Source organism: Heliangelus exortis, chromosome 9 (assembly GCF_036169615.1).
Source record: "Heliangelus exortis chromosome 9, bHelExo1.hap1, whole genome shotgun sequence".
Taxonomy (NCBI): Eukaryota; Metazoa; Chordata; class Aves; order Apodiformes; family Trochilidae; genus Heliangelus; species Heliangelus exortis.
Genome location: NC_092430.1, coordinates 18,215,860 through 18,243,482, shown reverse-complemented (window position 1 = coordinate 18,243,482; position 27,623 = coordinate 18,215,860). Strand labels below are relative to the sequence as shown.

The 27,623-nt window shown below is 39.7% G+C and overlaps 1 protein-coding gene across 6 annotated transcripts in view; it reads left to right on the top strand.

The window, feature by feature from the left end:
* Positions 1-15,052: 15,052 nt before the first annotated feature.
* ATP11B (ATPase phospholipid transporting 11B (putative)) overlaps positions 15,053-27,623 on the top strand; it is a 62,289-nt gene continuing 49,718 nt past the window's right edge. For all 6 annotated transcript variants that reach the window (XM_071752590.1, XM_071752588.1, XM_071752587.1 and 3 more), the window contains exons 1-3: positions 15,053-15,335; positions 26,477-26,593; positions 27,410-27,499. In XM_071752590.1, coding sequence (XP_071608691.1) covers positions 15,309-15,335; positions 26,477-26,593; positions 27,410-27,499 — 234 coding nt within the window. In that variant the 5' untranslated portion in view covers positions 15,053-15,308. The remainder of the gene's footprint in view (positions 15,336-26,476; positions 26,594-27,409; positions 27,500-27,623) is intronic.

The following is a 27,623-nucleotide window of genomic DNA, read 5'->3' as shown; positions in this document are numbered from 1 at the left end:
ACTAATTAATTTTCCAATAGCTTGTTCTAGAAGTTATTTTTAGTTTATCCTGACCTAGCTGCATTGTCATTTTGTTAAGAGCACTTTGATAAAGTAATTCAATCAGATGTGCTACTACACAGCAGAATCCATAAAGCAACATCTTGTGTAACAAGAGAGATATAACAAGAGTTATCAGGTAGGGGCTATCATTTCCATCTGTGGTATTCAGCTCACACTATGATATTGAGGATAGCATTAAATGATCACATTTCATGAGTTCTAATTAAACACTCTCCAAGGATGATATACCTTAATTCTTCCTTTAACTGTCTCTAGTCTAAAGACACATCTTTGTCTTGGAGCAGCCAGTTCCATTTTCCAAGCCCCTGCACCAGGTTTGCAAAGCAGTGGTTGCCTGAAGACCTTACCATGTGGCAAACACCAGTTTCTTTTTCCCAGCTCCATTCCTGGGACTGGCTGCAGTTGGTTAGAGATACCTTTTTGTTTTCCACAGAACTTGGCCTGTTGATGATCCCAATATGCAAAATCGCAGAGAGACTCCTGAAGTGGAAAATTTTGCATTACTCCTTTTAATAATTTGTTTAGGCCAAATCAGACTGCTTAGATGAAGCTGTATAGTATATGTCCTATGAATACTTTTGAAAGGTTTTAAGAAGCAGTTGTTCACGTGTTGATGTGGCCTTTCTGGCAGGAGATAGCACAAATGTCAAGGACGGCCTCACCCCTAGCTCAGGGGCTCCAGTTCATGCTGTGGTACCAGTGTAAGCAATCTAAATGGATTATTTCCATTGGATCAGCAGTGGGAGTAACAGAGCCTGAAGTTAGGCATCTGCTTGAAGCTAGAATGATACCAAACTGGCACCTTAAATCTGCACTGAGGCCTCTTAACATAAATCCAAGTGCCTTGGCAAGCTTATGTCCACACTAATGATAAATCCTGGTGACATGACCCCTTTAAGAAGAGCAGCTAGAGCTGTAGCCTCCTTACTGGAAACAATCTGTTTTGTTTTGTATCAGTGCAGCCAGAAAACTTGGAAATTTTTTCTATTCTATTCTGCACCCTTGCTCATTATCAGATTTTCTAAAAATAGTATGGTTCAGTCAATACTCTTTTAACTAGCTTGTTACTTTATCTAGTTAATCTTTTTAAGAGTATCCTAGGGAAGTCTCTATGTTTTGATTTTATTTTTATTCTGAATTATTGCAGTCATCTGGCTGTTTATGTGAATGATTAAAGTCTTTAATCCCTGATGGATTTTTTTTTTTTTTACTCCCTCATTCCCATTACATTCCAGATTTCGGCAAATGCAGACAAGCGTGTGTCACTTTGTTAAAGCAAAGGGAACTATTAAACAGTAAATAAACTAAACTCAACTGGACTTCTATCATAATGACAGACTAATGAGCCAAGTAATTTGAAAGGTATAAATAACAAATGGCCAGAAAATGAAGGAGGCTGTAGGAGAGTCCAATGTAATAAGAGATTGTGTTTAATGAAGCCTTTCCGCAGTGTGATTATTTTATAAAGAGCCTTATAAGCAAAGGTCCTAGGCTTGAGCCTCCATCTGCCTCTGTATTGCTCATAACAAGAGAACCCTGTGTTAGTGGGATCTGGTTTTACTGAGTCCCAGCAGAACTGAAGGGGAGTTCTGCTTCTCTTTGTTTCTCATTGGTGATACCTTTAGACCTGGAGTGCAAAACAGGACTGGATTTCAAGTGAAAGAACTATTTTTGTAATTTAGGCTCTTCCTTGGCCAATGCTAAACAGTTTTTCTAGTGTATTCCAACAAATGGCAGAGGATACTACTACAGAGAACTACTTTTCACTCCTGTCCCATACTTTCCCGACAATTAATTTTAACTGTGCTTCTTTGTGTTGAAAGAAGATGATGTAAGTCGGGGAGTTTCAGCTGTTGTGTTGTTCAGCTGTGTATTCAAGTATTAAGTGACAGTAAGCTCATGCCTGTTTCCATCTGTGTTTGCCTTCCAAACTATATACCATCACTTAAATGCATAGATATTGTGCAGCTTACAGAGGCTTTGTGGAAAATTTTGAGTAAACTGAGTTTGAAACTGAGATAGTATTTGAGCAGAAACAGTGTTCAGGGCCCAGGAACAAAGAACAGGCAGAGTAAAAGCAGGTTTTTATGAGCATCACGACTGGAAATTTAAAGCCCTCTTAAAATGGCTGGAAGAGTCTCCTGCATTATTTCAGGCATTGCAGAGTAAAAAATCATGCCCCATTTGTACAGTCTGTGACATGATAAGAAGAGAAATTCATCACCTCAGTCCTGAGGTGTCCTTGAGCAGGCTGATGCCATTCAGATTCCTGTTCGCTTTTCTGCGTGCTGCTCAGCACTGTGAGGCAAAGGCAGTGCCAGTGAGAATGGTCCTCAGAGAAAGACCAGTGAATGTAGAACTTAAAGCCAACGTCTTTTTGGGTTTTTCTTCCCCCCAACGCTGAATATTGTGTCATCCTCTTCTCTTTTGATGTTGAATGTCACCAAGCAATGGTCTCCACTGCATGCAGGAAGTGGTTGGTCCTCCCATAATGTTTCTGACTTCTCAGAAATGACCAGAAATACATACAGCTGCCTACTTTTTTTCTTCTTTATTTTTTTCCTGATTCTTCACCGTGCTTTAAACTGAAAAAATAAAATTTTTTTAAATCTCCTTCCTGTAATATCCTTCAGGTATTTTCAGCAAGTATCTGAAAATGTAGCCTGAGAAATGCTGAATATGCTGATTAGTCCAGCTTATTATACAAGAATATGTGCTTTTCAAATACTTACCACTCTTCTCTGGAATGGTTCAGTTTGCTTTTGATTATACGCTCCAGCCACATAGAATTTTTCCCTGTAGCAGGTGCAGATAAGTATGAGAACTGAAACAGCAGTAATGTGCACCTTGGGGAAATGGCAAGTGACTATATAATTTACTCAGTAGTGTATTTCTACTTATAATTATTGCTAATTCAAAAAAAATATCAGAGCAAATTGCATGACAGCACTGTGCAAGATGGGTGTAGAGATAAAAAATGGATGCAACCCATAACTTGTAGGCTGACAAATGAAGTGTAAAACACTATTGTTTGTTTACTGACTGCCTAAGCATGTGATGAACGATTATCTCTGCCTCAAGAGGTAGCCCAAGGTTTCCAGTGATATCAATCTTTCTGTTTGCGATTCATTTGTGTGAGCAGTGGAAAGCTGAGCACGTAACCATGAAGGCAATTACCCAATTGCTTCTCTGCTCCTTAAACTGTTGTGTTTCTCCGTCCTCTCTCAAACGTCAGGGGCACTCTGGAGCAAGGCTGGGAGGGTGACCTCCCACCTCCAGCCTGAACAGGATGGGGCACACACAGAGCTGAGGTTGTGTTTCTAAACCTTCCTGCTGCAAAGTGCTGCTTCCCAGCAGCAGGCGTATTTTCTAACGAGCAGATGGGGAGTGGGAAGAAAAGCTGGACTCACTGCCCTGCATCCAGGGCTGCTGAGGGGCAGGAGGGACCCATCATCCTCCCAAGTGGAGGGTGTATTTATGTGCAGTAAGGAGACTGTTGAACGGGGTGTGGGGGGGCAGGGTTTTTTTAGGCTGCAACATCCGTTTTCTGCTTCCTGCAGGGAGGTGTGAGGAAGCCACAGAGGTTGAGGTTTTGCCCCCCCTCACACAAGGGCTCCCGAAAAGGTGAAGTCCTGGGCCTGGCCTGGGCTCCCCCCACTGGCCCAGCAAACTCAGTGAGGAAGCTGCTCCAGGAATAAAAAACAAAACAAAACAAAAAAAAGTCAGGTGTGAGTCAGATGGATTTCTGAGTCCTCTCCCCTCCAATGCAAAGCAGGAACAGCAGGGTCTGCATATGGGAGGTACTGACTGAAACTGCCCAGCCAGTGGCAGGGAGGGGGTTAAACTAAATGTTCAGGCTGGCCTGTGAATTTACAGTATCATTAACCACTAAAATACTTTAAAATTAACTTAGCTTTTTTTGGAACTCAGTTTGGGGGCTAAGATAATGTATACTCCATTGACTTTGGTCCTGAACACTCCTGGCTTGTCCAGTTCTTGCTTGTGTAGTGAAGTGTCTGCAAGTGCATCACTGGAGCCTGAGGATGATGGAAAGAGGTTCATTTCCATGGACCTGTTAGAACTGATCTCCCAGGAGTCTCACCCTCCCCATCCCACACATCTTTCCATTATTTCCTTTTCTGTTTCCAATCCAAACTGGTGTTTGGATTGATAATAATAATTTGGATTGATAATAATTAATAGATACTGATGCTTAGTATCTATTAAATTTTTAAAAAGTTATTATTGTCCAAAAAATAGGCTTTCTTGCTGGACTTTATTTGCAGGACTTACATATGTATATAGTATAAAAAAATATGTATATATATTACTTGTCACCCAGCAGCATCATTACATTGCTACCAGAGTGTAAATGTATACAGCTCAGGCTGCAGACTTAGCTATCTGATCTTATATAGTACAGTCTATCCGTGTACCAACTTGTAACATGTCCAAAGGTTTGTGAAAACATCCCCATGTGTAGAATTACATTTGTGTCATATTTATTTAATGATAGATTTGCTAATACAGCACCTGCTGAACAGAATTGCAGACTACATTGAAATCAATCACCGTATGCAAACTGCTTCCAGCAAACAGGATAGGGTATCTGCCCAGCTTATTTCTGGTCGTAGAGTTGACTGTTTGTCTTTAGTCATCTTTTTTAACATGGTTAAAAATCTTACCTGTAAGACTTTTTTGACATATGCTACATGTTTTCCTGTTTCTACTGTGTTCGGCTAAATGGAAACTGGTGCCCTCTCTAGACTTGGAACCAGGCAGCTGGGAAGTCAGTGGGTGTCAGGAGATGGGGCCTCTACCTAATTAGGGAGAAAATTCAATTTCCAGCTAGAGCTCTAGCTAAAGCTAGAGTTTCCTCTAAGTCTTGGTATGCATGTCCTTGGAGATGGATTTACAGAGGTTTGGGGTTGAAAAGGCCATATGGGTTTTCCACTTTCTGGCAATGCCTTTCTGGGATGCTTGTGGCCGCATTGTAGGATCATGGGCTCTGACCTGCTGTCAAACTGGGGTGTATTTTGCTTGCCCTCTGCATGAGATATGCCTTTGGGCACATGCCTAAGAGAAGGAAAATCCCTTTCCTCAGTAGTATGTTGACCAAAACCAGCCCCAGAGACAGGAGGCATGACCAGAAACCTAAGGGCTTAATTCTCATCCCATTTACATCCCTGTTTTAACTTCACTGGCTTAACTAGACTTCTTCCTGGCTAACTGCTACTCCTAAACACCCCCAAAATACAAAGATAAACATCTGTCTCCATAAACTTCAACAGTTTTCTTGCTTTGGAAAACTGTTTTATTTAATATGTGGTTTTAATACTGACTTGGAAGCTGGAAGTACTTGATCTATAAAGGAAGCTTGTGCACTTCATGCAGCTGATTTTATTTCCATTAAGACAATTATATTAATCATCAGTTGCAGGAGTATGTCTTGAATGCTTCTCATGAAAGTGTCCCCTAGACATTCTAAATGTTGAGGTAACCAAAAGAAATCTGGTATTTTTAAGGCATTGGTACGAATTACAGCACAAATAATATTATATTTAATTTCAATTAAATTATTTTTCAATATTTAAGTGAATAAATATGACATTGATAATTAAGTATTAAATATTGATGCACTAAATAAATTAATTATTTTGTATGCTATCAAAGTCTGACATGGCGTTAATTCTGGCTGTCACAGGATGAAGAGCCAGAGCTCTTCCATGATTACTGTCTTTTTTTTTCACAGTTTAGGATAAAAAATGGAAGTATTTCTTTAGCTTTAGAGGAAACTTTCATACTAGCATTACAGGCTCCTGCTATCATAAATCAAACAAGATGCTACATCAGTTTCTTTCTGTACACAATTCTTGCTTTTTGGTTAAAAGGCTATTTTTCAGAATTGCCAAGACAGAAAGCTTTAAGTACTCAGATATCGGAGAGCTTTTCTGTAACAGGAAATAACAGCAGAAAAACTGTTGTTCAGCTGTATTCTGTCATTGTCACTCTAAAGGGCACTGGCAACAGAAAAATATCTGACAAATTGACAGCTTGACAGGGATGTGAGATGGTGAATTAATCTACCTTGGCAGAAAGCTGTTGGTGAATATTTAAATAGGTTAACAGTCAACATTAGAACCCTGAAACCAAATACAGGCTGGCAGCAGCAGAGGATAGGTAAATCTGATAGCTAAATTATACTGTTAATCATGTGCTTCAATCTCAGAATGAAAATCAGATTCTCAAATCTGAAATAAGAATTAATAATCTTTCCTTGCAAAATCTTTTCTTAGCAGCAGCCTTTTCTATCAAAAGAAGGATTTTTCCCTGTAATTTATATATGCCTTCATACACTTGCAACCCCAGTTCCTTATTCAGCTCAGATACATGTGTTTAAATAAAAAGATAGGTACAATCAAGAAAGAACAATCTATTAAGAATAAGTAAACCCTATCTGTCATGATTTGGTTAAATTTTGAACATGTCTATGAGTCCCTAAATTTCTCTGGTCTTCTCCCCAAAATGGCATGGGAAATGCCTGCTGGTGTGACTACATATGACAAACAGACAAGGAGAAGCTCCTTGGGGTGGCTTCCATCGTGGTTTTATAGCCAAGATTTGTATTCCTGAGGGCAGCATCAATCCACCACCAGAGCTGGAAATACAGTGAAATAAGAAGTGAAAAAAAGAAATATGAGAAAGCTTGGCAATTGTGTAGATGACCTACCTCTGGCTGTTAACTGCTGTACTTTCTGGGTCATTTGCAGTATGGTTTTGTCAATATGCAGAGGGCCAGCTCAGCTGGCACCACATACATCTACCTGGCAGAATATCATTAAAAATGTGCAAGTTGGACAACAGACTTTGTCTGAATCACTTTCAGGTACTTATAGGTGGCATTTCTCCAAAGGCCTAACACAATTCAATAACAATTGTTTTAGCCATCTGTGTGCTCTGTAATGACTTCTTGGAATAACCCAGAATCTCAAGAAGGCTCCAAGGTGGCCGTGCAAGTCTGCTGCACTGAGGACTATCTGTTTTCTAAGGAAAATTCCAATTCAAATAAAAGGTAGTGCTTGTGAAAATAGAATGATGGTTCTGATGGGAATCTGTTCTGAGTTCAATATTAATCTGTGTTTTCATTAAGCATTCAGATCAGGGAACACCGTGTCACTGCATTTGCAGACAACACCAAGCTGGGAGGCACTTTCAAGAAGAGCAGTACCCAAAATAATCTTGATAAACTAGATACCGAGTTTTGTAAACTAGACACCAAATCAGTCTGGGTGGTGCTAAAAAATGATCAATGAAAAAATAGGTATTACTTAAGATTATTAAATTGCATGAATATTAGTTACAAAGTTATTGAGTTGGTTGGCGGGGAAAACAGTTTAAAAAAGTCATAGTAGAGCATACATTGACCAGAGTCAAAGGTGTAGCAGATGTGGGGGAAAAAACCCAATGTCTTGTTATGGGTAATACAAATGTATGAGAGATAAATGAAATTATTTTTCCACTCCGTGCAGCACAAAGATAGCTTTGGTTAAAGTGCTGGCCCTGTTTGGTACTTGGCAACTTGGGAAGGTAAAAGGAGCAACTGGTGAAAGATGAGATGCTCTCCAGATGAGAGCAACAAAGGTAATGGCAGATTTTATGATCAAAACTTGAGTAAGCTGGGAGTTCTACAGGCTGTGAAAGAAGCAATGTTTTCAAATAATACAAACCTATTGCTCAGTATCATTCCTCATAGTTGGAGCAGGATAATAGTCAAAAAAAGTTAACCCTAGCGAAGATCTGGGTTGAAATTGCAGAAAAACTGAATACTTTGGCAGATGCTGAGGCTTGGTTGCTGCTTTTTAGGAGCAGCTGGATGAGAAGACTTGGCTGGTACAGCAGGTCCTTTTTTGGGGTGTGGGGGCTGGAAAACCTCTGGCTATTCTATTAACTCTCAAGTGATGTCACTGATAATTGAGGTATTTTAATACATTTTTGTGGAATGAACACAAAATGAGCAGAACTAACAAATCAAAAGAAAATAAAGGTATTTACAAAAATGAAGCACTATTGTTTAGCTTGCTATTGCTTGTCATCTAAAAACATACACTTGAGTACTACATGCTGAGCTTTTGCCTTACCTTTTAGCATGGGATTGTAGAACCTGCCATGAAATCTCTATAGCATCAAGTGGCTCATAAATGTGTTATTCAAAAAGCTGTACAGTTAACTATAGCCTCATATTGAATCTGAAATCTTCATACCATTAATACAAGTAATCATGTCACCTGATCCAGCATTATCATTGTGATGCTGTAAGTCCTACTTGTGAAAGCAGCATGATTTGTATGGCAGTCCAATAGCAGTAATTAAAGGAGAAAATTTGCTGGACTCACTGATTTATAAATGTGTATATTCTCTGCTAAGGACTTATTTCTGGTTTTGCAAGCAAGAAATAGAAGGAATAATAAGCCACATATGAAAAAGCTCATTCTTTCAGCACTTCCAAAGAATAACTTTGGTAACATTTACAGAGCAGGGATAAGTCTCCTGAGGCATAGCACTGTTACCACACAAGTCAATAAAAAGCCTTCTATTTATTTCAGCTGGACGAGCTTGTATCTATTTTAGCAGTTAGGTTCATGTAATGAATTAATTACATAAAATTATAAGCAATTTGTAGAAAATATTAAGAAATTAAATTAACTGGATAAATTATATGCTGTGAACCACTCAGCTGTAATACTTTTCATTGAGCCAGTGAAGTATTGTCTTGTTATGCCAGTGCAAAAATCCTAGGGTAAAAGAAGAAACAGTGTCAAGTTGCCAACAGAGAACTTAGTGGTCCAAAGCTAGAAATTGATTTTTTTACTAAGTTTGTTTATAGCTATCCTGAATACCTTCTGGCTACTTTGAATTATGCATTGTTGACATTATCTCAGCCAACCCCTATTGATATTAATAAAACATCAAAAACGATAGGTGTTCAATTAAGGACAGAGTAAAAAAAATGTTTAAAGACCTCCAAACCAGGGTGATGGTTAACATTGGGCACCAGTACAGCAATAAAAGGAGTAAAGTACCCTTGCTGCAAACACATACAGTACCACAAGGAAGCTGGCAGAACACTAAAAAACCCAGACCTCTTATTGCAGCAGAACCATTATCAAGTAAAAACTTGTGCTTTCAGAAAAAGACAGGAGATTGGGAAACAAAAATAAAAATATACAGAGAAATCACAAAATATGGGAGATTTATAGATTTAGCTGCAGCAAGCCTAGATAGAGAAAGTGAGACAGCAGAAAAGAGATTAGGATTAGGATTGCTTATGCATTTATGTAACATTTGCTCTAAATTTGATTACAGTACTCACTAAAATGAGAACTGAGTATTCATCACGCACAGCAAAAACAATTCACATGTCAGCATCATCATTTACATTTGCAAAAATAATTAGAAATATTTTGTAAAATGCTTTAATTATGTTAATCAGACAATGTTTTGCTGCACTGTGAAGACATAAAGCATTGCAGGAACTTCAGATGGAGCAACCATATGTTTCTTTGTCTCATATGGCTGCAGGAACATCATCTGTCATTTTCACAGTTTGGGTTTTTTTCTGGTCTGCAGAGAATGCAAACATCCCTGCATGGTAGACAGATCATTGCACCCTACTTCTAGAATAGTATACCACAAATGTATTTTTAAAAATAAACAAATATATATATACACTCAAATTTTAAGTGTCCAGTTTCAGGTTTATAAAGTTTGAGTTTAAGAAGTGCCGAACACTTCTGGTAATTTTGTTTGGTACTGTAGTTCTGAAGTTTGTCTCTGAAATTATAGACTGTTTTTGATACTCTGAGTCTATGTGACTTTTCTTGAAATTTAGATAGAAGGGAAATGTGGAGGTGTTGTGGTATCAGCAGTACCATGTTCTGTCATCAGACTACTCTTGTATATACACATAATCTTGTTACATGAAAAACAACTTGTGTTAAAATCATCTTATAATGATGGTACTCCAGCCCAAAGGCCAGGAAAGTCTCAGTCCCCAAGAGTAGTATAAATAAACCTACTTTACTATGTTTACCCCAAAATAAAGAGGGGAGGTGGAACACAGCCCCCCTTATTGTGATTATTATCCAAAACCATCAGTGTACATCAGTGCTAAGCTACAATGCACTGTGTCCAGTGGTGACCACAAGACTGATGTGCACAACCCAGCTCAGGGCACAGCAGGGGCCAGGTGTTGCCAGGGGGGTAGGGGAGGGGTGGGGTTCCCCAGAATGTCAGGATAGGCAGCCACAGGTTGCTGAAATAGAGTCCCCAAGCCCATGTACAGGATGGGAAGAGGGACCTGGGGGTACCTGCTGAGATCCACATTGACACCCTCAGGGCATTGATGGGATGAGGTAATAAGCAGCTGTTTGGAGACTGCGTGGCAGTGCTGGTGGACACTCCTACACTTCTTGGGAGATCTGCCTGGCAATATGGACTGTGTTCTTAGCATGCATGTCAGCATGTGCTTAGGTAGGAAGGACGCTGGTGCTTAAGAGACTGAAGATACTCATTCTGGGATAGGTCCTACAGCAAATACCAGCTGGAGGTGTGACTAATTTACAATTTCATGAGTGCCAAAAACTTTACTGTAAACATTATATTGGAAGAAAGAAGTATTTTTGCCAGCTTATTCTTTTTGGCAAATGCTTTTGCTAAATCCTTTTTGCTGTATAAAATGCACCTCTGCTGAAAAGATTTGCTTTTACAGCTATACTAATGAGCAACCTCGATGGTGTTAAGTGCAAGCAAGTGATTTTGTCTTGACCTGAGACCCTCTCATACCCACTGATGTATCTGAAACCTGTGTTCATGGCCAACATTGGCAAAGCTCTTTTATTTTGTCCTTTACAGCCCAAGGTGGCTGTATCAGTTTTAGACGAGGCACTGAAATCTTGTTTACCTCTCCAAGTTGTCTGCCTTGCTCCTTCGAACTGTCTCTGCCTCTTTTGCTGAGGCATTTGCATAAGTCAGACACTCTGGAGCCTCCTATCTTGTCATGGGCATGTCTGAACAAGGGAGTTACTCTTTAAGGCACCTGTGCAGAGCAGGTACAGTCATAGTCACCATACACCAGTTAAGCCTCTCACCCTCTTGAGAAAGGGACAAACTCACCTTTCAGCACATGCTGAAATGATGGGGAGTTGATGGAGAATGCTAAACTAAGGCACTCATGGGAAAGCTAAAGGCCAAAAATTATGCTACATAGGCAACATACAGTTAAAAAGTTAAGAGTAGCTGAAAGGCTGAAAGGGAGGTTGAAATATAACTTTTTTCACAGCTTGCTGTTATCTTGGGGCCTTGCAGACTGGGTAGCCCTTACCCTAAACTCTCTGACTTACATTTAGGAGGCTAGGTTATTCCTGCTGTCCAGGAGATCATGTAAGTGCAGAGCATCTTTTTGTGGAGTGTGTTGCTGTGCAAAGTATGTGGGCAGAGGACCTGCAGGTCTGACTTTCTGCATGCTGCATGGAGCCCCTAACCTGGCACTCTGGGATCTGGCTCTGTTGAGCTTAATGAGTTGGGTAGAATTTGAAGCACTACACTGGAAGCAAAGATTTCAAGTGAAAAGAACAAAACAATAAGAGCAAGGTGACATTTTACGTCATGATTCTGGTTTCAGCAATGGAGAGAATGGATAAGAAACAACAAAATAATTCATGACTGTCTAGATCCAGTAAGCATCTTGGAAATGTCACCTTGTGCATCCTGTAATTTAACCTGATCTTACTTCTTGCAGGGCATTAAAAAAAAAAAAATAAATAACAAACTACATACAAGGTTTTCCTTTCTTTTGAAAGGCTCAGTTCATCTTCAAACTCTTCTAATTTTTCCCTGAAGACTGGTTGCTCTAGGCAAGAATCCATATGTATGTTTAGATGAAAATCAACCACTGATTATCTACGTATAATTGGTGATTCAGCCAGTAATTGAAAGCCTGTGGAATGAAGATGCCTTAAAGAAACCCTGTGTCCCTTGGGCAGTTCTTTCTCTCTATGGATTAGAGAATAAACAAGTGTTTTTATAGTTAATGTACATTTTAAATTACCACTGTAGTAAATAATGCAGAGATAAAAATATTAATTTAAAGAAATGGCAAAATACTTTCATTAAGGACAAAATAATGAGTGAGAGGAATTCACCAGGAAAATGGTGTACCTGTAAGGAGCTAATACTAGTCCTTTGCTACACAAATCTACATCCCTGCTCCACTCCCCTTAGGCTTTGCTGTTTTTCTGTTTGGTCTCAAAGGACACTGGTGCTCTGCAACAGCAACTCAAGACCTGGGCTGCCTCTGTGCCAGGTGGCTGAGTGCTCCAGAGTGCACTGGCCCCTATTTGCACCACAGCAGCACCTGGGGATGTGGCTGGGGAAAGGGTTCTGCTACCAGACATTCCAAAGTTTTCAAAGGCAAGAATGCTGGAGGTAGCTCACTCTCTGGCATCACTACTGCACTGCCATCTCATCTCATCTCATCATACACAGATGTGGGCACAGAGCCACACAGCATGGCAATGCCTCACCAGCTCCTGCTGAAGAATGGCCCCAAAACACCACTGAAGGATAATGGAAATATATGAATGTCTTGCACAAGAACAAACTCAGAAAGTAACATCAGCAGTCCCAGTGTCAATTTGATGGTTGCATATTTAGGCAATGATACTGTGTTTTCCAATTTTTACTTTTATAGACCTAAAAGTCTAACATACTAATTACTCATGTACAGACAATTGCTTGCTGGACCCAACATTTAAGTGTGTGCTTTTATGCCTATGCACATATTTTTGTATCATTTGTGTCTCCACCTTGCTAATTCAGCATCTGAAATCATTCCTCTCACAGATGCTTATCTGGGAAGCTTGTCTCATTGGGAAAGCCTAGATGATGGGTTAAACCTAATCTTCATATCAGAAGGTGACATTTTTTCAGCAGTTGCTTTTTTTTCTGAATAAGCGAGCTGTGCAAATTCAGGTGAGGACACAGGGCAATATTTTAAAGTGGGATCTCTGATATAGGAATCTTCATTCTTAATACAGTTGACCTTTGATTTCAGAAGTGCTGAAGTGTTGTTGGCTGATCAATATCTGGCTTGGCTGCTCTGCTTCAATTTTTCTCTCCTGAAAACGATTTACTTCTCAAGGGTGAGATGAAACTTCATAAATGTCTAGTGTGGGCTTTTGAACAATTTAAAAGGTGCAAAGTTTTACAAGACAGGACACAAAGCAAGGTTGTTATTCTGGTGGATTCTTGCTGTCTATTGGAGAGGGAACGTGGTCAGAGCCTCCTGCTGTGCACAGTAAAATAATTTCATCCTGTCAATATACTTTAATCAACTAAAAATTATACGTATTTTTAGGTGAAAAATATAAGCTGTGGTGTTCAAATAACCTGTAAATTGCTTCCAAGTTTTGTTTGTTGAAATAGTATCATTACAGCAATGTGGAACAGGAAATGAAAAGGAGCTTTATGTAACATAAATGTAAGCCACGGAGATAGAAGTAAGCTCGAAGTAAGTGCAACTGGAATTTGGCAGGGGCACAGTCACAAATATACTTGCACTTCAGAGAAATGGCATATGACTTTTAGTGTGTAGTGGTTGGGACCCTGTTCTACATATGATGATAAAGGAGGAGGACAAGAATATTGAGCGTATCAGTTAAGCTTCTGGCTTAAGGCTGCTCTCCAGGCAATGTGCCATAGCTATGAAATCACTCTTGTTATTTTAGACTTCACATTAGATGAATAGGGTAGTGCAAGCTGTTTGAAACTCAGCTTTGATATATTTAAATGTTTTGAAATAATGCCTAGCATTTAATACAGAATTTTGCTAACATTAGCTTTCCTAAGTGCCTGATAAAAATAGTCCCATTCCCCACTGATTTAAGGCTATTTTTCTAATTAAATGCAGATGGTTAAGCCCATCAGCATTCACCACAAAATTCAGTGGCTCAGACATTGTATCATCCATCTTAAGTGCTGAGTTATGTCCTACATTTCTAACTGCACACTAAAAACTCTGTGGCAGATACCATTAGCATTCCTTGCTATTTATCACAATCCCCTGCAAACAAATGGGGATGGGAGGAATAGGACATTGAATTTCACATTCAGAAAGACTTCTTTTTAGGACAGTGTTGAAACTGTCATTGACTTCATTGACAACAGTATTTGGTCACAAATACCCAGGTATTTACTGCTTAAAATAATCTCCTTTAGTGCTTAGCCACACAGACCCAGAAGCTGCAGACTTGTATTGGTGTGCACAAGTGCTGGAAGGGACCTTTTGGTTTGCCTAAGTAGCAGCTGTTTTGCGAGAAAAATGTTAACATTTCAAAGACATCACTGCCTGACATCGACCCACTCAATTTTTAACCAAAGGACAGTTTAGCACAATAGGGACTGGAGCAAAAGGTGCATATGCACCTCACTTGGGAATACCTACACACAGTGCAGTTGCTTTTTAAGTTATAATCAGCTGTTATCAGGCCTTCCAAAGTCTTTATTCCAACACGTGTACATTTTGCAGTTTTTTTACAAAAAAACAAAGATGCAAATAGTGAAATCCTGGAGCAGCTTCACTTCTCTAGAAAAGGGGCGCCTCAGAGACGCTGAGGACCTGGCTGCAGGGCACAGAGACGGGACCCAGTCTGCGACTGCAGCTCCTGCTGGGAAGAGGAGGGGGGGGGGAGAATCTTTCCCCAGCTCAAGCCCCTTTCGGATCCGGCACAGGCTCCGCTCCCTCGGGCCCACGTGTGAACTGCAGCTTCGGGCCAGCGACGAAACCGCTCCCGGCGAACCCGCTCCCGGTCAGGCAAGGCCCTGAGCCCCCCGGCCGCCCCCCCCGCCTCCTCCCTCCATCCATCCATCCCCTCACTCCCCCTTTCCCTCCCCATCACCCCTCTCCCACCTCCCCCCGCCCTCAGACGTCACTTCCTGGGGGCGGCCGCAGCGCGGGGAGCCGCGGGGTGTCAGTGGCGGCCCTGTGATGGCGGCGGCGGAGCGCCGGCAGCCGCGGCGGCTGAGGGCGCCGGGGGGGCTGTGCTGCTCCTAAGTCGGCTTCGGGACCCTGCGCCATGGGGAGGGGCCGCGGCGGGCGGCTGGACTGAGGCGGCGGCGACGACGACAGCGGAGGGCGCGGCACTGCCCAGGGGGCCCCGCCGCGGGGGCCGCGACCCGCGCCGTCGGGGATGCTGCGGTGGGTCCGGCAGCAGCTGGTAGGTGCCTGTGGGACCGGGCAGGGAGGGCAGGGCGCCGGGAACTTCATCTGAACCCCACACGCCCCCCCTGGGCCGGGCGGCCCATCGCTTCGGCCCGGCCCTCCAGGGCAGACCCGTCCCGCTGCCTCTGCCCGGGCCGCTGCGGGGTCCCCCGTGGAAGTGGGGTTCGGGCGGTCAGGCGGAGGGGGCAGCAGGGCCGGAGTGTCAGGGAGGGGAGTCCTTCCCCCGCCGGGACCGTGGAGAGGCAGGGGAAACATGCAGGGTGGGGAAACCTGACGGCTCCACTTGATCAGTTATTGTCTTCTTTTTCTTATTTTTTTTTTAAAGTATTGTTTTTAACACGTATCAGAGGGTTTGGGGTCCTTGGGGCTTCGGGGTTGTGTTATTTTGGGTTTTTTTTTTCCTTGAAACCACGTTGGCACAGAGGAAAACGCGTTCCCTTAGCTGTGGCCCCCATTGGGAAGGGTTCCCTAAACTTCTTTTCACGGAGGAATGACGGTGCCTTTTCCTGAGCACCGGCACTTCAGGGATTCTCTGTCCTCTTCCTCCTTCACGTTGGGAAATCATCCGAGGCTTTTCCTCCACCTGATGTGCGTCTGTCTCGTTTATTTCCCCGGACCCGAGAGCTTTGCAGCCGTTGCCTGTGGGTTAAGCTTTTGAAAGTGACGAGAAATAGAAGAAAAACATCCGTGAAATGTTTTCGCGGAGGAAAAAGGCTTGAAAAAGGCTGCAGACGGAGGGTGTCTGCCTCTAAATTGATGCTGCTGGCTCTGCCTGTGTTACAGTGGGCTGGGGAGGTGAGGAGGCTGTGGCTGTCACGTCTGGTGCTGTGGAAGGGAAGTAGATGGAGTTTGTCTGTTTTGATTCAAGTATTGGCCAGCTTCCTGCCCCATCCAACGTTACTTCTCTTGCATTTTCTCAATTACTCTTAAATCCTACATTTACAAACTTATTTTTTCCATTCGTTGAAATTACCTTGCATGTCATGTGTTGCCCAACTTAGTACAAGAACTTATATTAGTTAGAGTTCTATATTTTAATTTTCAAAGCTTTTATCTTCATAATGATTTGATTTGATAAATCAGTTAAACAAAACAAGAATCCTACAAAAAAAAAAAAACTTTTTCCCCCCCCCCTTGTTTTCATCTTCCTCCTTTCCCATGGCCCATAGGCTTCCCCAGACCTGCTTCTGAAGCACAGAGCTTGTGGTGCTTCACTGACAACACTCACTAGTTTGACAGCACTCTTGACAGCACTCACTAGTTTGGTGTGACACCAGGAGTTATCGACATGGAAATTAATTGCTCTGTCTCTCTCTTCTGGGCTCTTCTGATTTGTTTCAGTCATACACATGCTTTTTTTAATGAAGGCTGTTTGGCATTTTTTTTAACTCTTGAAGGTGGTTTTGAGGTTTGTGTGTGGTATTTAAAATAGCATTATGTTACCATTTGTAGAGTTTAGATAAGGGCTGCAGTAGTGCTGGAAATTCATGTGTCAAATGGGATTTCTGTGAGTATACTGATCAGCTTTCCAGAAATATGTTTGCCCTTCATAGAAACTAAAAGTTGAGCATACGAGGTTTTTGGCAATAAGAGGTTTTTGTTCTTCTGGAGGAATCTGATGGTATAACAACTGCTTAAAACTTGCACTAGTTTTGACAAGGAAGGATTAGTGTAGTAAAAGAAATGGATAATAAGAAGTCAACATGCTTGAACATTTATATATGGTAGTAAGGAAAAAAACAAAACTGCAATGATATATATTGTATGTTTTCTGTAAATGTCACTGACATGAATGGCTTGGTTGTTTCACAGCTCATAAGATGAAAAATGAGCTAAGATTGGTGTCACACTTGCATCTTTCTTCTGAGGGACACTCGGGCAGTGCATTCCTGTGTGTAATCATTGGTTTGTCATAGATCCCACAAAACGTTTGCTTCTTCATATGTCTGTGATGTTCAGTTTCTGAAAGAATGTCAGAGGGCCTAGAGCCTGGAGAAAGATGCTGAGAAAAAATAATCAGAGGGAGTGGGAAGAGTTAGGGTGACAGAAATAGTGAAATCAGGGTGGCAAAATCTGAATCCGATGTATTTCTGACAGGAGAAGACTGTGTAGGCTTGGATGCCCTTAGAGTGTGTATTTGTACCTGTGCTTGATGTGGCACCAGGTTTTGAAAAACGTTCCCCACAGGAGGGTTGGAATCAGGCAAATATGTGGGAGTGTTTTAAGAGGGATGTTGTAGCACAAATCAAAAAGGTTGGTGTGCAGAGATGTTGGAAAGTAATAAGGGATTGGAGAAAGGAGATGGGACTGGTACTTTGTTGAAGTTGCTTTTAGGTAGGTACTTTGTGTCTGAAACCAATGAATGTTTTGCAACTTCTTGATTGTTTAGGAGGACAGTATTTTATATACTGTTTAATGAAGTTGTCCTACATGTGTATGGTCTTGATAACTTATGTTCTCAAGAGCTGTGAAAAGGACAGGGCAAATGGAGCAGGTGGACTTAAAAGTATGTGATGAGAGGACTTGGTATGAAATTCAAATTATTTCAGCCAAGTACTTCTAAGTGATGACTTTACTGGGCTTTTGCTTGTGAATATCTGTGCTTGCACCTATACCTACATGAAGGGATGACTGAGAAGAGGAGAATTGCTAAGATTTTCCATTCCAACTTCCTTCATCTTTATTATGGTCATACAAGTCCAAACACTTTTCTGAGGTGTTGTCTTTTCAGGGGGATGTGTTGTATAACAGGTATTGGTAATAGTAACTCTATTGCTCAGTATTCAATTGCTCTTCAGTGCCTATTTGGAACTCTGTACAGATTGTCAGTTTGTTTTGGTAACTTGGCCTTCAGCCCCCTGTGTTTGCTCAGAAACAATAAACACCACCTTGTAATGGACAGTTTGTCACTTTTTGTTAATCAAGTGCTGTGCCCTACTAAATAAGCTCTAAATAAGCATGCGACTTTCTAGTTAATATTATTATATTATAATATCATTATCTAGTTAATAGTTGGGAGTACTTAAGTTTTAGTAATAAAAAAGGAAACGACAAATGGAGTACAATTCATTGCTTTGCGTAAAATGCCTTGAAGTGTTTCAAAGCCAAGTTAGAGCAGGAAGGATGCATGAGTCCAGCTCCCTTACCTTGAGATCTCAGAAAGACAGGGGGCTCGTGGATTTGCTGAGTGTTGCATAACAGCACAGGCACAGCCAGCTCTGCTTGAAAAAGCAGCCGGGTAAACAACAGTTGATGGGAAGCATCATTAATATTCAGGAAGAGTACACTACATTTATTTGCATTTCCAAATATGATGGGTTAGTCTACATAGCTGATCTCTGCACATCAGAGTGCTGTTGTGTCTCTCCTGGTCAACTTTGTGCAGTACCAATACAGAAGTACAAAGTGGCATTTCATAATGCTCAGTGACTTTCTGTACCTCTTCTGGTTTGCTAGATTTATCAGCGTGCTAATGTCCTGATGGTGTGCTTGAAGCTTGAGCTGTAGCACTGTTTTTAACAGAAAGTAATTACATCATCTGTCTGGCAAGGAGGTCTCCAAAAAGCATGGTAGAATACCCTCATATGTATGATCTTACCTGAGTACTTTTGAACTGCCAATTGGTTTCTGGATTTACCTTCTAAACATTGTTATGTGGAGTTTGAGCCATCTGATCTGTTACCTGACAGTTCAATGATGTACAAAAGGTGCTGCATGGAGAAAACCTAAGAGCTACCAGCCTGGTCCCTCTGTTATAAATGACAGTTTAAGAGAGAAAAAAATTATGCTGTATTTGGTAGAATATCTTCTTCCTACAAGTGAGGAACCTGAATGCTGTTGTGCACTGTCAACTTCTACACTAGACAGAGCAAGGTAGTCAGGTGAACACAGTTTTGGTCTTTAACTGGAAGTCAATGGCAAAACGTATAGCTTCATTCCTTTGGATTGGTGTTATAAGACTGAAAAAACAAGTTACCAGACTATTTTAGTTTAGTCTACATAGCCTGCATTGAGAGGTCATCATCATCATAGGGAATCTTTTTGATTGTTTTGTGTTGGTTGCACCTGTCACACCCTATGCTTCCTCAGGAGTGTTCGTGTTTCAGATGTGTTCTAATGAAAAGGTTCTTCTACTTATAAGGTATATTGGGATATTTTTCCTTCCTCCCAGGTGTTGGTACCCATTAAATGTTCCAAGAGGTGCAGATGGTGTTCTGTGATAAAGTGCAGTTACTGGCATGTATTATTTTCCCTTAATCACTTAATAGAATTGAACCAAAGCAAATACTTTTCCCCTCAAAATAAGATTCCCTGTATTTTTTAATACTAAAGTTTCTCTGGTTCAGACTGCCCAGTTAAGACTTATATTGTCATTTAAGGATCCATGAGATATGTCTTAAAATAGCCCAGAGGTTGCACTGCTGTGCTTAAAGTAATTTGGGAACTAGGGGTTAATGACAGCCCTCATGTAACTTCACACAGGTGAAAACGCAGCCCTGTTTTTTGTCAGTAATATTCTGTGATCTGCTGGATTAGTCCTCATATCGTGTTTCAGTCTTTTAAGCTTATTTTATGTGTATATTCTGCCACTACTGAAGGCTAACACATTTGCAGCACAGTGTGTTCCAAAGCATGAGAAACCTGGCCCTGTCTCCAGCCAGCTGTCCATTCCAAACAGACATCCGTTGTCCTGTGTCCTGTGAAGATTTTTTGACCTTTTTAAATTTTTTTTTTTCCTTGTCACAAATCTTTTAAGCCACAAATTTTTATTGTGCCAAACTTCTACTTGTGATATAATAATATGACCTCTTCATTGATTGTATGATATTCCTGCATTAACAGTGTCCTTCTACCTTAATGGCAACTGTCTGATTATGTTTTACAAAACAGGGAGAAAAGTATTTTGTTCAGAAAGAGGAAAAGCTTTTTATGGTGTGGTCAGTAGGTGGTATCTGGTGGGATGGTAAGGGTGGATGTCTGTTTATTTCGAAGAGATTGCTTCTGAACTCTCATCTGAAGATAAAATTTATTGTCTAAGGCAAGTAAATGTGCCCTGAATTTAATATTCTACATGTTCTTTGGATATCATTGGTATAAAATTTTCCAGTTTTGAATGGACTGTCTGAATTCATTAAAAATTTTGCTTGCTTTATTCTGGGGTGGAGAGATGGGAGTTACAAGAGAAAAAAATACAGTAATGTGTTTAAATTTAATTGAAAGCTTCATGACTTGTGCCTTTCATTAGTGATCTGCCATGTGTTTTTCTGTATTGTGTTGTGTCTTCAGTAGTTATGATTTGTTTTGTAACTGTTTCACTTGGAAAAAGGTATCTACAATATACCTTAAAAGAATTTTTTTTCCTTTAATTTCTACCACAAAATCTGTTTGTAAGCCAGCAGATAAGAACTGCAGCAAAATAGGTGTGACAGTCTCTCTGTAAATGCAAGGTCGTATCTTCCAGGTGAGCACAGATGACATATTAGCAGCTAGACTTTTTTTTTTTTTTTTTTTAATACAATCTTTCTTTAACCTGCTCTTGAAAACCACCGAGCAATAGTACAGATCATTGTAGAAAAGATAGAAAGCAGGACCTACAGCTACACTGTGATTTAAAGAATAAAGCTCTGCAATTCCTTGGCATCCCACATACTGTGACATAAGAGGAAATTTTTTTTCTTGTTTGCTTTGAGTAAACAATAAGTATGGGAAAGGAGAACTTCCCTGTAAATGGTAAGAAGAGGTAATGATATAGGCAAAAGGCAGCCTGTTTGTTTTTATCATTAAATATTTTACCAAGGGAAGAAATTTTACATGGTTACCAATAAGTATGGGGTTTATATCATGTTACATTTTTTACTCCTTAACTACCCCCTTTGCATATTTTTGTACCAGGTTTATGGAACTCTTCTATTTTTTGAAGTTATATATATCTCTTGAAAAAGAATTGCAACAAAATAAAAAGGAAGCTTAAGGTTTAATAAGCTTTAAAGGTGAGCTAGTTTGTAGAAATGTCTGAAAGTAGGATATTAAACTGATACTTAGATCATAAATCATGTTTGGATAGAAACTAAAATCTGAAGCAATATTTGATGAATAAAGTAGACTCAAAACTTTAATGTCAAGTTTTACAGGGCAGGCTTTATCAAAGCATGCTAAAAGGAAGAGTTAGACGTTTCTAGCTATGAACTAGATGGTCTTCCCATTAAGTTTGTTGAGCAACAACTGTCAAATCAGTTGTCGGTGTAATTTTGGCATACATGTTGGAAAAGCCTTAAGATTTGTTATCCAGGGGCAGAGAATTTTTTTAATATACTGAAGAAATAGGTGAATTTGACTTGCAGAGCAGGAGCTGATTGGCCTACTAGAACCAGTTTACCTGTTGACCATTGTTTTCAATATTCATATTGGATAATGATCATACAAGTAACCTGAAACAGGAGCCTTCAGGCTTGTATAAAATAGTTTTATGAATTACTCTTCAGAGCAGTGGGTAAATAGCATTTAATTTTAAGAGAATAGTACATCTAGGAATGTGATTTTTCTGTATTATGCTTTGTAAACACTGTTATTTGGATTGTAGAGGAGGATGAGAAAGATGGTTCCTTAATAATGCAAAGTTGTGGTATTTTATACTTAAGTATAAAGTCTCTGTTTAAGTTCCCCACTACTATCAGAAACCAGACATGTCATAACAATCTCTGTGTTAGAATGTCTACCTTGTCTGTTCAGCTTGTGTTTTCTTTGTGATTTTATTGATGTTACAAGACCAGTACGTTTGGCATCAGTCACCTGAGCAAAGAAACTGGCACAGGGAAGTATGTTAGCAGTGAATGAGGCCAGTTTAGCTTGGTGGTTATTTTTGCAGATAAATAATGAGGAGTTAGCTAATTTTAAATAGGGATTTTTCCAAGTTGTTCATGTTGGGATTTTGACAAAATAAGGTAAAATTAGAGCCACTTGAGCTGGACTTCAAGCACCAACATAATTTTTCTAAATACAGTACTAGGCATTCTTTATCTTTGTGAAGGGAAGGATTATTGCTTCATGGTTTCTCAGGCCTTGTTTCCTGGAGTGTTTGCTTTCACAAAATAATGTAGTCTGGTTATAGGTCCTTTAGGAGGTTACAACATGATTTGTTATCAGATGTTTTAAACGACTGTAGATGCAGTAAGCGGGAAGAGGAAGTTGCACATAATGTGCATGACTTTTAATACAATTTTATTTCTTTACTGCAGTGATATTTAAAAAGGGAGGAACAAACTGTGTGGCACTCTGTAAACCTCAGGGTGCTTCAGCTGATTCACTACTTCAGTTGTTAGAGCAGTGTTTAAAATTGCTGCGGGAGGCAGTTCCTTCCTTCATGCTAACCTTTGATACAACAAATTCGGTTTGACTACTGCCCAGTTATATGACTGAAAGAATTATTGGCTGACTGTTTTGAGTACAAATTTACACAGACTTCTGAAAATGTGCGTGGGGTGTGAATAGATCATCTTATCTGACAGAAGGAAAAATATTCCATGCGTATTCAGGAAAAAAAAATCAAAAGCATGAAAATCTATTCCCTCAAAACACCTTTAATCAAAATATATCTTGGCAGCAGCATAACAGCAAGCTTTTGGGCTATCTGCCAGGAAAAGTGGCATTTTGTTTCTGCAGCCAGGGTCAGTCGCCTCCCTAGGAAAAAGGTTTCCTGAGACCAAATTTTCTTCTGTTCATTAGTTTTATTGACTAGTATGTGGTATCTAAAGGGCTTCTGGGGGAACTACTGCTTTCCTTAGCAGTGTTCAGTGTAGTTTTTGAAAGTCAGAAGGAGCTTTAATTACACTAGTTCTATGCAAATCATAGGCAGAAGTTGCTTGTCAGATCATTTGTAATTACTGGTGCATGTATTGCAAAGCTTGAAACAGCAATTGATTTGCTGTGTGCTGGTCCCATGTCACTAATCCCAGCTGAAAGTCTGCAGATTTCTGCTGTTTCACTCAGCAGTGCTGTAGAGTGTGTAGGGGATGTATGTGTATGCTGCCATAAGGTAGTTGTGGCAATGAAGAAATGAGTCTGTACTGTCGGGTTATTTTATCAACAAGTTTACTGAGAAACTTTTGTTTTCCCCTTTGTTCACACTTGCAGATGTTGGGAGGGCCATCTTATCTTCTGCACAGTTCTGTTTTGTAGTGCTGCCTCTCATTTGCTTACTCTGCCTGATTCTCCAGGTGCCCAGTTTGTTGATAATGCTAATAATTCTCCTTTCCCAATGATAAATTTCAACAAAACAGTTGAATGTGTACAGACATAGTTTTCAAGCTGTTTTAGCTGCACAGCTGCAGCTGTAGACAACGTATGACCTGAGATTCTGATGAGGAAAATACATTCCTCACTTTTAATCAGTTGAATCTGCCTCAGCAGAGGTATTCCCCTCTGGTAGAAGTGCTTGACTTGTATCAAGATCTTTTTGTAACAAAAATGACATTAAACTCAACAGCTTACAGGTGCTCAGAGAGTGGCCTAAAAAGGGCATACACTGGAAAAATTTCAGTGATACCCTACTCACTCTGAAATTTTTCATTTATAGTAACTTCCACTGATTAGCATAGTGGTTAGCATTTATCAAAAGACTGCTAGTTGCTTTCAGTTTTTTCTTTCTTTCTTTCTTCCTTTTTTTCTTTTTTTTCCTCTTGCTTTACATCTGTTTGGCTTAAAAGTGGGATTTTTGAGACTGTAGATTATGACTTTCCAAAGTGAGAATGTCTGGCATTTTGTGAGTGCCAGACATTTTCTGAGATAGAAAAGAGCTGTGTATCTAGTCTTACTAATTAAGAACATTTTTCTTGCTTGCAAAACACATTTATTGTGGCATATTCTGGTTTAATTTATAAAGTGTCATTAATGTCAGATATCCAAAATGCTTCTGATACAAACACTGTTCACTTTTAAAACTTAGTGTTTAACAGGTGCTTTTTTTCCAAGTTACTTTCATGCTTGTGTTTCTTAAAGTTATGAACAGTTCTTTCTTTTTGTTCTTGGCAATTTACATATTTCTTCTAGCTCTTTCCCCCTATCAACTTTTTGTCTCCCTCTTCCACTCTTATCCTTAAACAAGCTTTCATACCAGAGCATGTGACTTGAGCAGCCTTCCACTGCTTGTCATCTACAGTTTATTCTTCAAATCTCTGAAAAATCCCTCTTCATTTCTTTCTCAAGCAGGATATTTCTGTAGTAATGATACCAAATAAAAAAATGTGTGTGCCTGAGAGGATTTTTAAATTATTCCTTTACTTTAAAATTACATCTTCCTGACTGTGAACATGCCTAATGCCCTTTGTGTGTCGATTGAAGGTTATTGGTCAGTTTTACCAGCCATTTTTTATGTAGCACATTGTGCTTGCTGTTTTTTTGCCTTCTCTAATGAACTGGTACAGAAATATCTTCTGTTGGAGTGCTGTGAAGTGTCTTTTTTTTATTTGACATGAATCAAGGGCTGAGCCTGGTTTCACAAGGGGAGAAAACTGCTCCTGCACCTCCAGTAATGGAATTGGTAATGCCCTTTCTACCTGTTTCATCAATTGCCCTTTCACGTGGCATCAAAGTACAAGGAAACTGTGTCCGTGGTGCAGAGTGGCTTCTGAGGTTAGGAATGTCTGACTCATGCTGAAATTCACCTCTTCCCAGACAATCATTGGTCCTTATCAAAGAACTTTAACAGTTCCAAATTTATGTTTTCTAGTTTGTTTCATGTCTCAAAGCTTTTCATATTTTTATTTGATTTTAGTAATTTTCTTGGTCTGCCATCTGAATTATTACTGATTTGCTTGTTGTCTTTTGCCATCACCTGTTCTCTCCAGGTCAGAAGAGGTAGGAAGGGTTCTGGTGAGTCATGTAGCCCCAGGAAAGGCTCAATTAAAGATAGAATCGAATGACCTAGATATAAGCCCTTGTGTTAGAGAGACATTGCAACCTTCCCACATGACTTATTTTGGTTTTTAATTATGCCTTTTCTTAAAAAAAATGAATTTTTGTTTGTTTTTACAATATCTAGCTTGTTTTCCTAGCTGCAACTGAAGCCTGTGGTCATCTTTGTCCTTCAGGTTACCCCTTTTCTCAATGGAACAGTCTTTTGTATAACAGAAGATGTGCTAGTATATCCCAGGTTTCCCCTCCTCTAGGCTAAATGGCTCTAATTTTTTTGCTCTTTGCTTTTTAGATTGTTCAGCCTTGCATTTTATGTCATGTTTTCAGGATCTCTTGTGGCTCATGTTCCACTCCTCTGGATGCTGTCCAGTTGGTTCACAGTGCTTCAGTTGTGGCTTCCACTTATCCTCCAGCCTGCTTCATACTGAAGACCTTTTCCTCAGGGATGACTGACAGGCATTTTGATCTTTTTCTACAGAACTCACATGTGGACTTGCTTTTTTTTTTTTTTTTTTTGATGCAGTTAATTGTGTCTAACTGCTGTATCTTCCAGTCTTCTGTGGGTCTTGATCAAGATGATTTGGGTTTTGTTTGGGCTGGGTGTTTTTGTTTGTTTGCTTGTTTTGGTTTTTTGAAATGAGTTTGCTGTCAGTGTTTCTAGTGACAGGAAATCACATTTGAGGTTAGACAAATGTTAGTTCTTGGAGACAGAATTTGTTTAGAACAATTCTATTGTCTCGTCAGATGTATATGCTTTTGTCTTATCCTAGTGAGGATCTTTTAAAAATCCAGTTATCACAGCATGACTTGTTTGTTTTAACCTTATATTTTTCTGATAATCCATTTTATTAGGGTTATCATTAGCACGGCTCTGAGGTTTGTGATTTATATATGTTTTCATCTCTATTTCTGTTTCTTAGGTTTCATGGTGTTTCAAGTTTTCATGATAGCAAGTACTCTCTATCATTTTTGAGACTGGATTTTTTTTTTTTCCAGAATGAGTAAACAATCTCAAAAATTTTTTTTTCTCAATTTTTGTAAATTTTCTAGACACAATAGACTTTTAATTTACTTGTCAATTTAGTTCCCCATTCAAAAGCTGCTATTCCGAAATGGCCACTTGATATCTGGCTATAATTTTTCAGTACAAAGATAAAAATTTTGCAAAGCTACTGTGCTACTGCTAATAAAATAGTCTTTCTTGGTCATCTTTATTTTGTGTTTTAGGGTTTTGACCCACCGCATCAAAGCGATACAAGAACTATTTATATAGCAAATCGTTTTCCCCAGCATGGCCATTATGTTCCTCAGAAGTTTGCAGACAACAGAATTATATCATCCAAGGTAAGGTATCAATTTACCATGGAAAAACCACATGGTATACTGCTTAAGAAGTTGAGTAGCCACTGTGATGTGTGTATTATGTCTAATGGTGCATATACAATACTCAAAATTAAACAAGCTCTAAAATTTTTCTGAGGAGCAAGCTTGGCTGCTTCTATGTAGTTTTTCTCCTGCTGTCACCCCTCTTTGCTCAGAACCTGGCTATGTTCTGAACAATTCAGCATGTTGGTCAGATATACTGAAGAGAAGGTTTTCAACCAGTGCTGCCTCTATCTGTATGTGATGCACAGAACCACTTAAAAGGAAGGATGAAGCTAGTTGAGAGGATTTATAAACTGGCCAAACTGTAAGCTAGTACTCTGCATAAAATAAATCAGCAGTGGACTGCAATTGCAGATTGCCTCCTAGTGTGACCTTGGATTGGAATCAATAGAACTGATGGTGGGGATGTATCTTGTTGCTCTGGTGTAGGACAGAAAGTTACAGCTGCAAGAATTAATTTCTTCTCTGCTGCCCAGGATGCAAGCAGCCAAATGACTCCAGCTGCTCCTATCCCAGTTGGAAGGAGAATATTTAAAACTTTGACTGTAGGCAGTTCAGTTGCTATCCCAGCTTCCCTGCTAGCTGTAGTTAAAAAATAAAATTAAAAATTGAATACAGCAGTTCTGTGTGGAGGGTAAGACCAGAAGAAGTTTTGGGGGGAGATAGAAAATGGAAAGATTTAGGTTAAGAGATTTTAATGTGAACAGAACTGAATTTAACTGAAAAATTGTTCAGTATATCATAACTGTCCTTTTCTCTCTTCTTTCCCTTCAGTATACAGTGTGGAATTTTGTTCCAAAAAACTTATTTGAGCAGTTCAGAAGAGTAGCCAACTTTTATTTTCTGATTATATTTTTGGTTCAGGTAAGTTAAATGATACTCAAGATAATAGATTTTTTGAAATTTTTTTTAAACTAATTTTTGTTCTACGAATTTAACTTCTCTACTTATGTCTTCTTTCTATTACAAAATATTGCCAGTTTCTCTG